Source organism: Trachurus trachurus, assembly GCF_905171665.1.
Source record: "Trachurus trachurus genome assembly, chromosome: 23".
NCBI classification, from domain to species: Eukaryota; Metazoa; Chordata; class Actinopteri; order Carangiformes; family Carangidae; genus Trachurus; species Trachurus trachurus.
The window spans coordinates 54,851-71,036 of record NC_139912.1 but is presented as its reverse complement, the minus strand read 5'-3'; the positions used below and the strand labels follow the sequence as shown (position 1 = coordinate 71,036).

General features: G+C 45.1%; 1 protein-coding gene across 1 annotated transcript in view; it reads right to left on the bottom strand.

Moving 5' to 3' along the window:
• LOC311006470 (protein-methionine sulfoxide oxidase mical3b-like) overlaps positions 1-16,186 on the bottom strand; it is a gene marked incomplete at both ends in the record, with an annotated part of 42,243 nt that overhangs the window by 18,087 nt on the left and 7,970 nt on the right. Inside the window, 10 exons of the mRNA XM_083999317.1 lie at positions 1,698-1,784; positions 2,032-2,106; positions 2,844-3,032; positions 3,121-3,174; positions 4,337-4,437; positions 4,532-4,728; positions 8,765-8,912; positions 8,994-9,087; positions 9,291-9,417; positions 10,060-10,175. Of these exons, the coding sequence (XP_083855443.1) occupies positions 1,698-1,784; positions 2,032-2,106; positions 2,844-3,032; positions 3,121-3,174; positions 4,337-4,437; positions 4,532-4,728; positions 8,765-8,912; positions 8,994-9,087; positions 9,291-9,417; positions 10,060-10,175 (1,188 nt within the window). The remainder of the gene's footprint in view (positions 1-1,697; positions 1,785-2,031; positions 2,107-2,843; positions 3,033-3,120; positions 3,175-4,336; positions 4,438-4,531; positions 4,729-8,764; positions 8,913-8,993; positions 9,088-9,290; positions 9,418-10,059; positions 10,176-16,186) is intronic.

Here is a 16,186-nt window from a genome sequence, read left to right as displayed (position 1 = left end):
GGCTGACTGATCACAATTTCCTCCAAAACACTGAGATTATGTATCAAGTTGTGTTCTTATCTAAGAATAAAGAAATGTCTCAGTGAACAGTTTAATGACCAATAAGAGTTCATATTCAACTGTATGTTGACAATAATAACATCTGGAGGTCTCTGAAACATCTGGAGGTCTCTGAAACATTTGAAACATCTGAAACATCTGGAGGCCTCTGAAACATCTGGAGGTCTCTGAAACCTCTGAAACATCTGGAGGCTCTGAAACATCTGGAGGTCTCTGAAACATCTGGAGGTCTCTGAAACCTCTGAAACATCTGGAGGTCTCTGAAACATCTGGAGGTCTGTGAAACATCTGAAACATCTGGAGGTCTCTGAAACATCTGAAACATCTGGAGGTTTCTGAAACCTCTGGAGGTCTCTGAAACCTCTGAAACATCTGGAGGCCTCTGAAACATCTGAAACCTCTGAAACATCTGGAGGTTTCTGAAACCTCTGAAACATCTGGAGGTCTCTGAAACCTCTGAAACATCTGGAGGTCTCTGAAACATCTGGAGGTCTGTGAAACATCTGAAACATCTGGAGGTCTCTGAAACCTCTGAAACATCTGGAGGCCTCTGAAACATATGGAGGCCTCTGAAACATCTGAAACCTCTGAAACATCTGGAGGTCTCTGAAACTTCTGAAACATCTGGAGGTCTCTGAAACATTTGGAGGTCTCTGAAACATCTGAAACATTTAGAGGTCTCTGAAACATCTGAAACACCTGGAGGCCTCTGAAACATCTGGAGGTCTCTGAAACATCTGGAGATCTCTGAAACATCTGGAGGCCTCTGAAACATCTGGGGGAGGAGGATTCTTAGACTGGAGGAAGTTCAGAAATAGATTTTATCTGAAGTTTAAGAGTCGGACTACATTCCACTAACTCTCCCACTGCTGCATCCAAACTGATCTGAGCTGCACGGCACGCGACCTCATTTAAATACAAACTAATGGAGCAAACCAACACTGACAACACCTCGACTATATAAACTATATAAATATTAACTTCATTAACACCTCGACTATATAAACTATATCAATATTAACCTCATTAACTAACCGGCTCATTCAGCTAACACAGCTCATGGAGCATCTGTCACTTTTTAATGTCCTTGTTTTGTTTCCATTGAAAAACTAGAAAAGATCGTTTTAACTTGTTGTTCCCCAGTTCATCAATAACACACACACACACACACACACACACACAAACACACACCCTGGTAGCTGCAGAGCTGCAGAGCTGCAGAGCTGCAGGCTCAGCGCGTCTCAACAGAAACTCTCATGTGACTGAGTAGAGACCGTCACATGAACACGGCGCCTGCAGGAACCAACAACACAACACCGACTGGTAAACTGGCTCCTTGTCTCAACACAACATCGTCCTGAGGATCTGTCCTCCATCTGTCCTCTATCTCCTCTTTCTCCTCTGTCTCTTCTGTCTTTCCCCTGACGTTTCTTTTCTCTGAGTTTTTCCTCAGTGGACTGAGGCTCTGAGGTCAGAGGATGTTGTCATGATGCAGTTTAAACCCTTTGAGACAAACTGTTTGTAAAAATGGGTTATACAAATAAAATGTCCTTGTATTGCCATGCACATGCACACACACATGCACATGCACACACACACAATACAACAGCATCACCCAGAATGCACTGCAGCGTTACCTGCTCCTCCTGGGCGTCGAGGCTCTGACACTTGATCTTCTCTTTGAACCGAAAACTCATCTGCTCCTGCTGAAAAGTCCGTTTCTTCTGGAGGACACAGAGGTCAGAGGTCAGAGGTCAAAGGGTCAGAGGTCAGAGGACACAGAGGTCAGAGGTCAGAGGTCAGAGGTCTCTACCGGTCTCTACCGGTCTCTACTGGTCTCTACCGGTCTCTACCGGTCTCTACTGGTCTCTACTGGTCTCTACTGGTCTCTACTGGTCTCTACTGGTCTTCTACTGGTCTCTTCTGGTCTCTACTGGTCTCTACTGGTCTCTACTGGCCACCAGTCCTTACCGGTCTCCATGACGGAGCCTGAGCAGCATCTTCAGCCTCTGGGGGCGGGGCCACAGCTGGACTAGACTCCTCCTCCTGCTGGTCATTACACATAAACACAGATTAGTGTTGGGGCGGAGCTTAGAGCAACATTCTTTTTCAGATTTCAGATTTATTTATTATTTTTAAATGGGAACAGTAGCTACATATTGATGGACATTGACATGTAAATCTGTGGGATTGTAGCCAAGTGGCTCATCTCCATCCCCAGTCCCATTGGCAGGTTGATGTTAGACATAAAAACAATGAGGATAAAAAGTCCAAGAGGCAGAACTAGGACAATAAAACACCTTGACATCTTACACAAAACATATATGAAGAACATAGATAAACCAGCAGTTAACTGACCATAGACGGTTAACAGAGTGGGTAAGAGACCAACAGGTTACTGAGAAGTTATAAAGAGCTACAGTGCTAGTTAATGAGCTGTTTGCTAAAGTGACGAGTGCATAAGTGCAAGATTGAATTTAATTTGATTGCATGATGCCCCAATAAAGTGCAGGATCGACTTAAACTGCACCATCCCATAGCACACGACTGCACCTGCAGATGTGTGTCCAATATTACACAAAGTTTGTATACATAAATGTATTATGTACACACCATTGTATGAAATTGAGATACATATGTATATGTATACATAATACAGAAAAGGAAGACCTGATCGGTTTGATCCGTTCAACTTGAAGTTCAACAGGAAGTTCAACAGGAAGTTCAACAGGAAGTTCAACAGGAAGTTCAACGCTACTGACCCGAGGTCAGACTGGACTCACCTGTCGCCGCAGAGCAGGGGCAGAAGAAGAAGAAGAAGACGAGCCCTCGTCCAGCTTCGCCTGCAGCTGATTGGCCATCAGCTTCGCCTGCAGCTGATTGGCCATCAGACGAACTCTGGATCTGCTGGCTCCGCCCACTAACACGTCCTCACCCACCTCAGTGTCGACGCCACCTTTCAGGTCACATGACTGAGAACAGACACATTTCAGCTGATCTGACCTCAGTTCAGTTTCACCTCATTAAAGGGACAGTTCACCAGCGTTCTGAACCACCAACCTCCAGCTGCTCTCGGCTACGCCTCCGTTTCCCCGCTGCAGCGTCCGCATGCTCCTAGAGACAGATGTTAACAGCTGGACGTCAACACATACAGATGTTAACAGCTGGACGTCAACACATACAGATGTTAACAGCTGGACATCAATAGATACAGATGTTAACAGCTGGACGTCAACATAGTAGATCTACAGTAGATACAGATGTTTAACAACTGGATATCAACACAGTAGATCTACAGTAGATACAGATGTAAATGTTTAATCCTGGTGCCAGCAATTTAGACCATTGTTGACCATTGTTTTTGTAGAGCCATAGTGTATTCTATATTATAGCTATGGACACAGTCACATACTATGGCTCGTTTGAAAGGCGAAATTTTCTGCTTCCAATGGGGACAAACCATTTATTTATACATGCCTTCGTTCCTGAGCCATCCCAAGATAAACAGAGGCTAGTTTTCATCTAGATCCCTGCTTGTTTTCTATAAATGGGGACATAGTGTCTTGTATGTTGACGTCAGGACTGAAGCTGAACGTGTTCGTTAACTAGTGGCACCAAGCCGTAACAGTAGATTTAAAGATATGCGCTGTTTTATTCAGTATGTTTGGCGCCTAGAGGGCTGCATGCGCCACTGATTCGACCCAATGCAGAAACCATCAAAAGCTGAATTATGATCAAATGTCCAGATTGTGAGTTTTTGATTGTCTATTTTTCAGTTCTGTTCATCATAGAATTCCTAAATTCACGTAATTCACGTAAAATTACGTTTTTGGCATTCAATGAGTTAATAGCTGGATGTAAACACTGTAGATCTACACTAGATACAGATGTTAACAGCTGGATGTCAACACAGTAGATCTACACTAGATACAGATGTTAACAGCTGGACATAAACACTGTAGATGGACAGTAGATACAGATGTTTAACAGCTGGACACAAACACTGTAGATCTACAGTAGATACAGATGTTAACAGCTGGACGTAAACACTGTAGATCAACAGTAGATACAGATGTTTACAGCTGGACACAAACACTGTAGATCTACAGTAGATACAGATGTTTAACAGCTGGACTGATCAGTGTAGATGGACACTAGATACAGATGTTAACAGCTGGACGTAAACACTGTAGATCAACAGTAGATACAGATGTTAACAGCTGGACATAAACACTGTAGATCTACAGTAGATACAGATGTTTACAGCTGTTGGTACCTTTGGTTTCTTCCTCCTGGACGGACTCTGTCCCAGTCGGCTGAGGAGAGAAGCCGGCGTGATGAGAGCTGAGAGGAGCTCGGAGCTGTGGACCAACGAGCCTGAGAGACAGAGACAGAGAGAGGAGACGATGTCAGGCCTCAGCAGGACGGATTCGAACCTGTTCCCTGGTGCTGCAGCAGTGTGAAGCCTGACCAGCGGGGGGCGCCGTGTCTCTGAGCAGCTGGTAGAACTGGCTCAGGTACATGACCATGGACAGAGAGTCCGGTTCTCCCTTGGCCCACATCTCCTCGGCTGCCATCACCGGACTGATGCCGAACTCCCGCTCGGCCACGTCGAAGCCCAGACGCGTGTTCTCCTCCGTCGCCGCCGCGTCCAGAGACTGGAACGGTCTGAGGGGACAGGAGGCGTCAGAACATGGCAAGGCAGTTTTATTAGTATAGCCCATTTTTACCACCAGTTTGTCTCAAAGGGCTTTACATCCCATCATAACAACATCCTCTGTCCTTAGACCCTCACATCCACTGAGGAAAAACTCAATGGAAAACCCTTTTAACAGGGAAAACCAGGAGAAAGCTCAGGGTGAGCAACAGAGGAGGGATCATCACCCAGGACGGACAGACGGGACAGAGATGTTGTTACAGACAAGAAAACAGTTTATAACAGAGAATGTGAGAAACATGGAAATGTTAACAGAGTCAATATCACTATAAGGTGCCTTTGAGACTTCCCCATTTCCAAAAATAAAAGCTGAGTTTTTCCATGTAACTTCATATTAATTGTATTAAGTAGATGTTATGCTATTAGAAATGCATGATGGTCAAGCTCCCACACTTTTTAGAAATAAACTGAAAGCAAACAAAGTATATGCAAACAGCGAAATATGTCCACCCTGTCATGGACACATTCAAAGTAGAATAAATACATTGTAATTACATAGTGATTATAAAATATACATTTTTAGAAAGCTTTTTAGTCCCTTTCTCAACACTATATTTTAGTTAATGGGAAAAGTATTTGGATATTAATGAAATTATGGCAAACTCTTTGTTTCTCTATAAAATCTGCGAGAATTGCACTTTCTTTTCTAAATAAAATCTAACAACAAAGATATCTGGTCAAACTTTCAAACAATTCTATTTGGCCCTCTTTTGTTTATAACAGAATCACACAAAAGGTTTCAATAACTTGTGAAAATAATTTGTTTATTTTAATAAAACATGAAAATGACGGGGTGGACAATGACAGGGTGGACATTGGGCATGACAGGGTGGACACTCATAAATGCAATAAATCTAAAAGAAATGATGTTAAAAAAAATGTCAGAGGTCTTTTTCCCATATAGGGGGAAACCAGTTGAACAATTGAATCTTCTTATATTTCTCAGTTTTAGTTTTCTCTTTTGCGAGGTGTTTTTTCAGTTTCCTCTTCGAACTCCTTCGAATGCTTTCCCCTTGACGCCTTTGCCTGAAACACAATTTGTAATAATATCACCAAAAAAGTCCATATTGTCCACTCTTACTATGTACAGTACAGCATATACTGTTATAAAATGTATAGTAGTGTGTAAAATTATCAGCATAAGGCCAAAACTATGCACATGTCCTTCCTGTCATGAACCATGTCCACCCTGTCATGGGAGGTTTACAGTACTGTACTGACAGGGTGGACAGTGACAGGGTGGACATTTTAAACTAATTTTAACATTAAATGAGCACATGGTGGACCTTCAGTTAGCAACATGATTCAGTTAGCAAGCTGACTGTGTACTTTTTAACAAATATGTTTCAAATTTTTGAAAGGTATTTATATTAATTGATATTTCACTATGACAGAGTGGACATGTTAAGCTTGACAACATCCAACTGCACACATAATACGAGAACAAATACGAAATATATGTGTAAATACTTACTTTGCAACTAGCCACTGTGTCAGGCTCCATTGAAGAAAGACAAAATGATGGTAGTAATGTCACTGAAAACATCATAGGGTTTCTTAAAGGGGCAGTTACCCCAAAATGACAGGGTGGACAGCGATTTCAGGGACGCACACAAAATGTTCAATATAATTATGAAAATAGAATATACATGATCAGACTTACTGTTTTTCTCAAATAGGCTGTTGTGGACAATAAAACCATGTAAAAAAAGTTTTAATTTAGTATCATTTAAGCACTTATTACACACGCTGTAGTTAGCAGAGCACTGTGTGGGACATGCCAAAATCACGTACATCCAATGCAAGAAAACGGTATAAAATAAAGGGAACATATTTTAAGTGAATTATAATTATACCAATATGTGAGTAAATGTTTGGCCATTTATAATAAGACCTCAGAGTTTCATTATTCTGCTATATTTTCATGATGACTGAGTGATTCTGATGAGGACACCAAAGGCACTCCATAGTGATATTGACTCAACAACAGCTGAAGGAGGAAGCTTCTGGTAGGCAAGAGAGGCAGGGAGAGCAGACCAGCTTAATGGGAGGACTGGATGGCAGACTGGTTCATGGGAAGAGAGAGCAGACCAGTTTAATGGGAGGACTGGATGGCAGACTGGTTCAGAGGAAGAGAGTGCAGACCAGCTTAATGGGAGGACTGGATGGCAGACTGGTTCGTAGGAAGGGAGGGCAGACCAGCTTAATGGGAGGACTGGATGGCAGACTGGATTATAGGAAGGGATGGCAGACCAGCTTAATGGGAGGACTGGATGGCAGACTGGTTCATAGGAAGAGAGAGCAGACCAGTTTAATGGAAGGACTGGATGGCAGACTGGATTATAGGAAGGGATGGCAGACCAGCTTAATGGGAGGACTGGATGGCAGACTGGTTCATGGGAAGGGAGGGCAGACCATCTTAAAGGGAGGACTGGATGGCAGACTGGTTCATGGGAAGGGGGTGCAGACCAGCTTAAAGGGAGGACTGGATGGCAGACTGGTCCATGGGAAGGGAGGGCAGACCAGCTTAAAGGGAGGACTGGATGGCAGACTGGTTCATAGGAAGAGAGAGCAGACCAGTTTAATGGAAGGACTGGATGGCAGACTGGATTATAGGAAGGGATGGCAGACCAGCTTAATGGGAGGACTGGATGGCAGACTGGTTCATGGGAAGGGAGGGCAGACCAGCTTAAAGGGAGGACTGGATGGCAGACTGGTCCATGGGAAGGGAGGGCAGACCAGCGTAAAGGGAGGACTGGATGGCAGACTGGTTCATAGGAAGAGAGGGCAGACCAGCTTAATGGGAGGACTGGATGGCAGACTGGTCCATGGGAAGGGAGGGCAGACCAGCTTAATGGGATGACTGGATGGCAGACTGGTTCATAGGAAGAGAGGACAGACCAGCTTAATGGGAGGACTGGATGGCAGACTGGTTCATGGGAAGGGAGGGCAGACCAGCTTAAAGGGAGGACTGGATGGCAGACTGGTTCATGGGAAGGGGGGGCAGACCAGCTTAAAGGGAGGACTGGATGGCAGACTGGTCCATGGGAAGGGAGGGCAGACCAGCTTAAAGGGAGGACTGGATGGCAGACTGGTTCATGGGAAGGGGGGGCAGACCAGCTTAATGGGAGGACTGGATGGCAGACTGGTTCATGGGAAGAGAGGGCAGACCAGCTTAATGGGAGGACTGGATGGCAGACTGGTTCATAGGAAGAGAGAGCAGACCAGCTTAATGGGAGGACTGGATGGCAGACTGGTTCATGGGAAGGGAGGGCAGACCAGCTTAAAGGGAGGACTGGATGGCAGACTGGTTCATGGGAAGGGAGGGCAGACCAGCTTAAAGGGAGGACTGGATGGCAGACTGGTTCATGGGAAGAGAGGGCAGACCAGCTTAATGGGAGGACTGGATGGCAGACTGGTTCATGGGAAGAGAGGGCAGACCAGCTTAATGGGAGGACTGGATGGTAGACTGGTCCATGGGAAGGGAGGGCAGGCCAGCTTAAAGGGAGGACTGGATGGCAGACTGGTTCATGGGAAGGGAGGGCAGACCAGCTTAATGGGAGGACTGGATGGCAGACTGGTTCATGGGAAGGGAGGACAGACCATCTTAAAGGGAGGACTGGATGGCACACTGGTTCATGGGAAGGGAGGACAGACCAGCTTAATGGGAGGACTGGATGGCAGACTGGTTCATAGGAAGAGAGGGCAGACCAGCTTAATGGGAGGACTGGATGGCAGACTGGTTCATGGGAAGGGAGGGCAGACTTGCTTAATGGGAGGACTGGATGGCAGACTGGTTCATGGGAAGGGAGGGCAGACCAGCTTAATGGGAGGACTGGATGGCAGACTGGTTCATGGGAAGAGAGGGCAGACCAGCTTAATGGGAGGACTGGATGGCAGACTGGTTCATGGGAAGGGAGGTCAGACCAGTTTAATGGGAGGACTGGATGGCGGACTCAGACGGGTCAGGACTTGGTGGCGTCTTACATCAGGTCCGGTCTGTAGCGGTGGATCAGGGCGCACAGAGCCAGGCCACTCTTCCAGGAAGTCGTCAGGTCCTCAACGGCAACGCCACGGTAACCACGAGTCTGTTCCTGACACCAGGTCAGCAGCTGATTGGACTGAGAGAAGGACTCTGTGGGACAGAGGGCCAATCAGATCAAAGCTTTACAGGAGGGTAAAAGCTGAGGGCCAATCAGATCAAAGCTGAACTCACCTTCTCGGACGAATCTGGGTGAAGGCAAGCGGATGATGTCATCACTGTCTGCGTTAAGCCCCGCCTCCTCTCCTGTGTCCACCAGGTGTCTCACCTCATAAGAAAAACAACACGTTTTAATGGTGAAGAAATTTACCACAGTCAGTGAACACAACACAACACAACCTGTCGTTACCCGTAGCTGTACAGGTGTGTGTCTGTTGTGTTACCTGTGCAGGTGTGTGTCTGTTGTGTTACCTGTGCAGGTGTGAGACTCGGAGGGCTGGTGTTGTGTTGTGTTGTGTTGTGTGTCTGTACCTGTGCAGGTGTGAGACTCGGAGGGCTGGTGTTGACGTATCGTGTTGCTGGATCCACAGAGAACAGGCTGATGTTCTTCTGCATGTTCTCTGGAGTCGTCTGAGGGAGGAGACGATACAGACTCTCTCTGAAACACACGGAGACACCGGGCTGTTACCATGGTGACCACAAGTAAGACAGACAGGTGTGTGTCCTGCTCAGGTAAGTCCAAGTTTTATCTGTATAGCCCGTTTTTACCACCAGTTTGTCTCAAAGGGCTTTACATCCCATCATAACAACATCCTCTGTCCTTAGACCCTCACATCCACTGAGGAAAAACTCCATGGAAAACCCTTTTAACAGGGAAAACCAGGAGAAACCTCAGGGTGAGCAACAGAGGAGGGATCCCTCACCCAGGACGGACAGACGGGACAGAGATGTTGTTACAGACAAGAAAACAGTTTATAGTTTATGATACAGAATGTGGAAAACATGGAAATGATAACAAGAGTTGAAGGAGGAAGCTTCTGGTAGGAAAGGGAGGCAGGGAGAGCAGACCAGCTTAATGGGAGGACTGGATGGCAGACTGGTTCATGGGAAGGGAAGGCAGACCAGCTTAATGGGAGGACTGGATGGCAGACTGGTTCATGGGAAGGGAAGGCAGACCAGCTTAATGGGAGGACTGGATGGCAGACTGGTTCATAGGAAGGGAAGGCAGACTGGTTTAACAGCAGGGGGAAAGGGGGGGAGGGGGGGCGATGTCCAACTGGACAGGTGTGAGTCCTCTCACCTCTCAGCCAACACGTCCAGAGGAGCGGCTCCCTGAGACCAGCTCCTTATCATCCAGGCCGAGTCCAGAGCAGCAAGAAAACCACGAGCTACACCTGTTCCCATTGGCCAGAAGGGCTGCAGAGGACAGAGAGAGAGATGGAGAGACAGACAGGAGAGACAGGAGGACAGCGATAGAGGTTGTTTTACTAAGGCCCAATCCCATTTCCTCCCTTGGCCCTACCACTTACCCCTACCCCTCTGTTTTGCACGTTCACATGTAGGGGTAGGGGTGTCCCAATCCCCGTTAGGACAGAGGGGTAGGGGCAAGTGATAGGGCTACAGACCCCTTCAAACGGAGACTTTTCAGAGGCACACTCCAAACGGAGGGGTATGAAAAGTTTCCCAGAATGCATCTTGTGGCAGCCGGCAGCGCTAGCTGTAAAACGGAAAGCTATTTTATTTCCTGCTCTAGCGCTGTTATTACGTCACTTTATTAATAGTCTAGATGGAAACAGGGGTCCACGAGCACATAGTGGATTTTTTTTCCCCACCTGTTTTTTCTTAATCTTTAAAGTGTCTATTTTAAGATTCTGACAGGTAACAGGATGAAAAAATGTCCCATGGTGTTTATTTTTAACCCTTTACTGCCCCTATCCCAAATTCGAAGCTGAAAAAACTGAAAATGAAATTGGCATAGCTCTTTAAGTAAACAACTCACAGAGACAAATTAACACATTTTTCTACACAATTTGGGGCCAAGGAATTCAATAGAATAGTTATTTTTAAGTTTTTAACACATCCTGACTTGATTTTGGGACAAAAATATCAAAAATTAGCTGAAAATTCTAAAATCGTATGTATATTTTCCCCTATACCAAAATCCTGTGCACTGAATGAAAACATTTTGAGATTTTTCTTAATCTTTAAAGTGTCTACTTTAAGACTCTGACAGGTAACAGGATGAAAAAATGTCCCATGGTGTTTATTTTTAACCCTTTACTGCCCCTATCCCAAATCGAACCTGAAAAAACTGAAAATGAAATTGGCATAGCTCTTTAAGTAAACAACTCACAGAGACAAATTAACACATTTTTCTACACAATTTGGGGCCAAGGAATTCAATAGAATAGTTATTTTTAAGTTTTTAACACATCCTGACTTGATTTTGGGACAAAAATGTCAAAAATTAGCTGAAAATTCTAAAATCGTATGTATATTTTCCCCTATACCAAAATCCTGTGCACTGAATGAAAACATTTTGAGATTTTTCTTAATCTTTAAAGTGTCTACTTTAAGACTCTGACAGGTAACAGGATGAAAAAATGTCCCATGGTGTTTATTTTTAACCCTTTACTGCCCCTATCCCAAATCGAACCTGAAAAAACTGAAAATGAAATTGGCATAGCTCTTTAAGTAAACAACTCACAGAGACAAATTAACACATTTTTCTACACAATTTGGGGCCAAGGAATTCAATAGAATAGTTATTTTTAAGTTTTTAACACATCCTGACTTGATTTTGGGACAAAAATATCAAAAATTTGCTGAAAATTCTGAAATCGCATGTATATTTTCCCCTATACCAAAATCCTGTGCACTGAATGAAAACATTTTGAGATTTTTCTTAATCTTTAAAGTGTCTACTTTAAGATTCTGGTACAAGGATGAAAAAACGTCCTGTGGGGTTTATTTTTAAGACTTTACTACACCTATCCCAAATCAAACCTGAAAAAACTGAAAAAGAAATCACGGTAACATCTTGAAGTTAACAACCCACACAGATGAGTTCTGTTTTAGGGCTAGATGAAACTATCCCTAGATTAAGCTTGTCATCCTGAGGTTTGAGTGGTGACGATGTCCCAGGTGTGGCCCCCTCTGCTTTCAACGCTTCTAGGCCACTGGTGTTACTTATGGGTCCAGGAGGTGTCACGCCTCTTTGCCCACAGCCATCGGCTTCCATGCTCTGCTGCTCCTGAGAGGGCTTTGATGGTCTGACATTGGGCTTGGCCTCGAATCCCAAGGTCCTTAAGTAGCCTGATGATTGACTTGCCCACGAAGCCTCTGCAGCCGACTTCCACAGGGCAGCTGAGCCGTTCCACATCGGCTACCAGTTCTGTGTACTTAGGAGGACCAGAGGACGAGATCTAGTCTGTGGTTTGTTGTGACAATCTCAAATGGGAAGCAGAACCTTTGATTCAGATCTGCGACCAACTTCCAGTCTCGTTCCCCTCCAAGCTGGCCGATGCTTGATCTTGTAGAGGCTGTGGCTGCACCTTCTCGGACGAACACTCCAGCAGATGCAGGCTGGTATGATGGGGGAGGCATGGCATTGATTTTTGTCCACCTAGTCTCCAGAGCAGTTGCTAGGCACTTTATGACGTGGTTATGCCGCCAGGTGTATCGGCCCTGTGACAGGCTTTTTTTTGCAGCCAACCAAAATATGCTTAAAGTTTGCAGGGGATGGACAGAGGGGGCAAGTGGGGTCTTCTCTGTACCACTGGTTAAGGTTAGAGGGGGAAGGAAGGACATCATACGTGGCTCGTAAGATGAAACTGGTGTGAAATGCTTCCGTGCCCAGCAGCTCCCTCCAGGAGAATTTCCTCCTCAACTCCCTCCCATCTCATACACACTCATACACCTTGTTTAGATGTTTGCACATCTTTTTGGGGCGGCAGTGGCTCAGGGGGTAGAGCGGGTCGTCCAATAACCAGAGGGTTGGCGGTTCAAATCCCCCAGCTCTCTCCCAGTCTCTGCCGTAGTGTCCTTGGGCAAGACACCTTACCCAACTTGCCTCGTGTACCCAACTTCATGTGTATGAATGATCATGGTGGTGGAGGGGCCGTTTGGTGCGAAATGGCAGCCACGCTTTCGCCAGTCTGCCCCAGTAGTTTACCACCACCGGTGTGAATGTGTATGAATGAATAAGGGTTACTGTATGCGCTTTGGGTATCGGGTATAGAAAAGCGATGTATAAATGTAATGTAATCCATTATTATTATCTTGACGCCTGCTCTTGTCACCACACCTCCTCAACAACCAGAGCACGGCATTGAGCTGGAGCTGCCTTGTGCCAGGATGGTCTGCTCTGTCCAAGGTCAAGGCCTCCCCTCCCCTGTTGCACAAGGCCAACAATGTGCACTGAGATCTGACTTTGCCTTAGCTGGGGTCCATTTCCTTCCAGTCGCAAGAGTAGGAGCTGTTTGGGCTACGCAAGGGTCACAGGATTCCCTAAGTGTCATTCCAACCTTACTTTGGAGCACTTGAACTCCTCTGCGAGACTGGACACAGGAAGCTTGAGTATGCCTCTTCGATACAGCCCGATGATCTTGGGAGTCCCAGCCACTTTTGGAGAATGAGCTAATCAACCTCTCTAGCTTTTCGACCGCTGAGATTGGGACCTCGTAGATGGTCAGAGGCCACATCAGCCTGGGTAGTAGCCTTTCATCCTACCTGGGAGCATGGTCTTGTTGATACGCTCAAGGCCACTTATGGTTTCCTGCCTAAGCTGGTCCACTTGCTCTGTGTCCTTGAGGGTGGCATCATACCAATTACCAACGTCCAAGACTCTTTACTGGCTTCTCTGGCATTGTTGGTTTAGGCTCTTTGTCAACGTAAAACCTGTGTCTGACAGCTTTCCCTTGACAACTGAAATGCTCCTGGACTTGCTCGACTTTATTTCCATCCGGGCCCACTGGATGTTCTCCTGCCTTGGTTGTGGTGAGTATGGTCATATCATCCATATACGCTCTGATCGGAGGGAGACGAAGACCAGTTTTGAGCTTGAGCCCACCTACTACCCACCGGGAGGCTCAAATGATGACCTCCACTGCCATCGTGAAGGCCAGAGGCGAGATGGTGCATTGCCATTAGCCCTCTTTCCAGCCGTTGCCATGCTGTGGTGTACTCGTCTGTTGTAAGCCATATAGCTGCACGTCTTGGAAGTAGGATTTGATGAGGCTGGTGATTGCTTCTGAGACGCTGTAAAAGTGAAATGCTGCCCAGAGGAGACCGTGAGGAACGGATCCAAAGGCATTGGCGAGGTCCAGGAACACAACATTGAGATCTTTTCCATCCTTTCTGGCGGCTTGGATTTGGTGCCTCATGTTTGTGTGCTCCAAGCAACCTGAGAAGCCTGGAATGCCTGCCTTCTGCACTGAGGTATTGATGTAGTGGTTCCTGTCCAGGTAGACAGTCAGCATATGAGCCACTACGCTGAAGAAGATTTTGTCTTTGCCATTGAAGAGGCTGATTTGGCGAAACTGGCTGATATCCGCAGAGTCCTTTTCCTTGGGGATTAGGATGCCTCCTGCCCTCCACCACGCAGTTGGGATAGCTTGTTTCTGCCAAACCACCTTCATCAACCTCCAGAGAAAGTGTAGTACCTCTGGTGCATTCTTATAAAGCCGGTACGGGACTCCATTGGGCCCAGGAGAGGATGCAGCTCTTGCCCAATGTACAATCCTCTCCACTTCCACTTGGGAGGGCTGATGTCCAGCTGATGTTCAGGGGGATGTATTGGTGGCATATCAAGTGGAAGAGTTGTCTGACTAGACCGCTGGCTGTCCGTGTGGTATTGAGGTAAGCTTTGAGATCTTCCATCGCTGTTTTGAGTTTGCCACTTTTGTTCTTTGCGAAAAGAATTTTTACAAACTTGAAGGGGTCCTTGAAGAAGTTTGATCTTCCCTGCTCCTTCGTTTTACACCTCCTTCTCAAGTTCTCAGCTCTCCTCAACGATGACAGTCGGTTATTGATTTCTGCTTGCAGCAGGTTAATTCCCTCCTTCTCCTCCTCTGGACCCTTCATTGTTTTTTCAGCTGCCTCCTCTCCTTGATAAGCCGTTCAATCTCCTCCTGTCTCCTGAACTTCATCAGGGTGGTTGATGTTTTCTTCTTGTCTGTACTTCCGAAGCAGTCAGCGATTTTAGAATTTTCAGCAAATTTTTGATATTTTTTGTCCCAAAAACAAGTCAGTATGTGTTAAAAACTTAAAAATAACTATTCTATTGAATTCCTTGGCCCACAATTGTGTAGAAAATGTGTTGATTTGTCTCTGTGAGTTGTTTACTTTAAGAGATATGCTGATTTCTTTTTCAGTGTTTTCAGGTTCGATTTGGGGTAGGTGCAGTAAAGGGTTAAAAATAAACACCATGGGACATTTTTTCATCCTGTTACCTGTCAGAGTCTTAAAGTAGACACTTTAAAGATTAAGAAAAATCTCAAAATGTTTTCATTCAGTGCACAGGATTTTGGTATAGGGGAAAATATACATACGATTTTAGAATTTTCAGCTAATTTTTGATATTTTTGTCCCAAAATCAAGTCAGGATGTGTTAAAAACTTAAAAATAACTATTCTATTGAATTCCTTGGCCCAAATTGTGTAGAAAAATGTGTTAATTTGTCTCTGTGAGTTGTTTACTTAAAGAGCTATGCCAATTTCATTTTCAGTTTTTTCAGGTTCGATTTGGGATAGGGGCAGTAAAGGGTTAAAAATAAACACCATGGGACATTTTTTCATCCTGTTACCTGTCAGAGTCTTAAAGTAGACACTTTAAAGATTAAGAAAAATCTCAAAATGTTTTCATTCAGTGCACAGGATTTTGGTATAGGGGAAAATATACATACGATTTTAGAATTTTCAGCTAATTTTTGATATTTTTGTCCCAAAATCAAGTCAGGATGTGTTAAAAACTTAAAAATAACTATTCTATTGAATTCCTTGGCCCCAAATTGTGTAGAAAAATGTGTTAATTTGTCTCTGTGAGTTGTTTACTTAAAGAGCTATGCCAATTTCATTTTCAGTTTTTTCAGCTTCGAATTTGGGATAGGGGCAGTAAAGGGTTAAAAATAAACACCATGGGACATTTTTTCATCCTGTTACCTGTCAGAATCTTAAAATAGACACTTTAAAGATTAAGAAAAAACAGGTGGGGAAAAAAAATCCACTATGTGCTCGTGGACCCCTGTTTCCATCTAGACTATAAGTTTTAATATTTTTTCATGCGAGAAAGTAACTGTTTAGATCCCAAATATACGGCCAGTTTATCCAAATGACGGCTGGTTAGACGTTCTTTTTAGAGAAGTGAAGCTCCAGGAGGAGCGGCTCCTCACAGAGGCAGCAGCCGGTCTGCAGAGCTGCTCGGCCGGC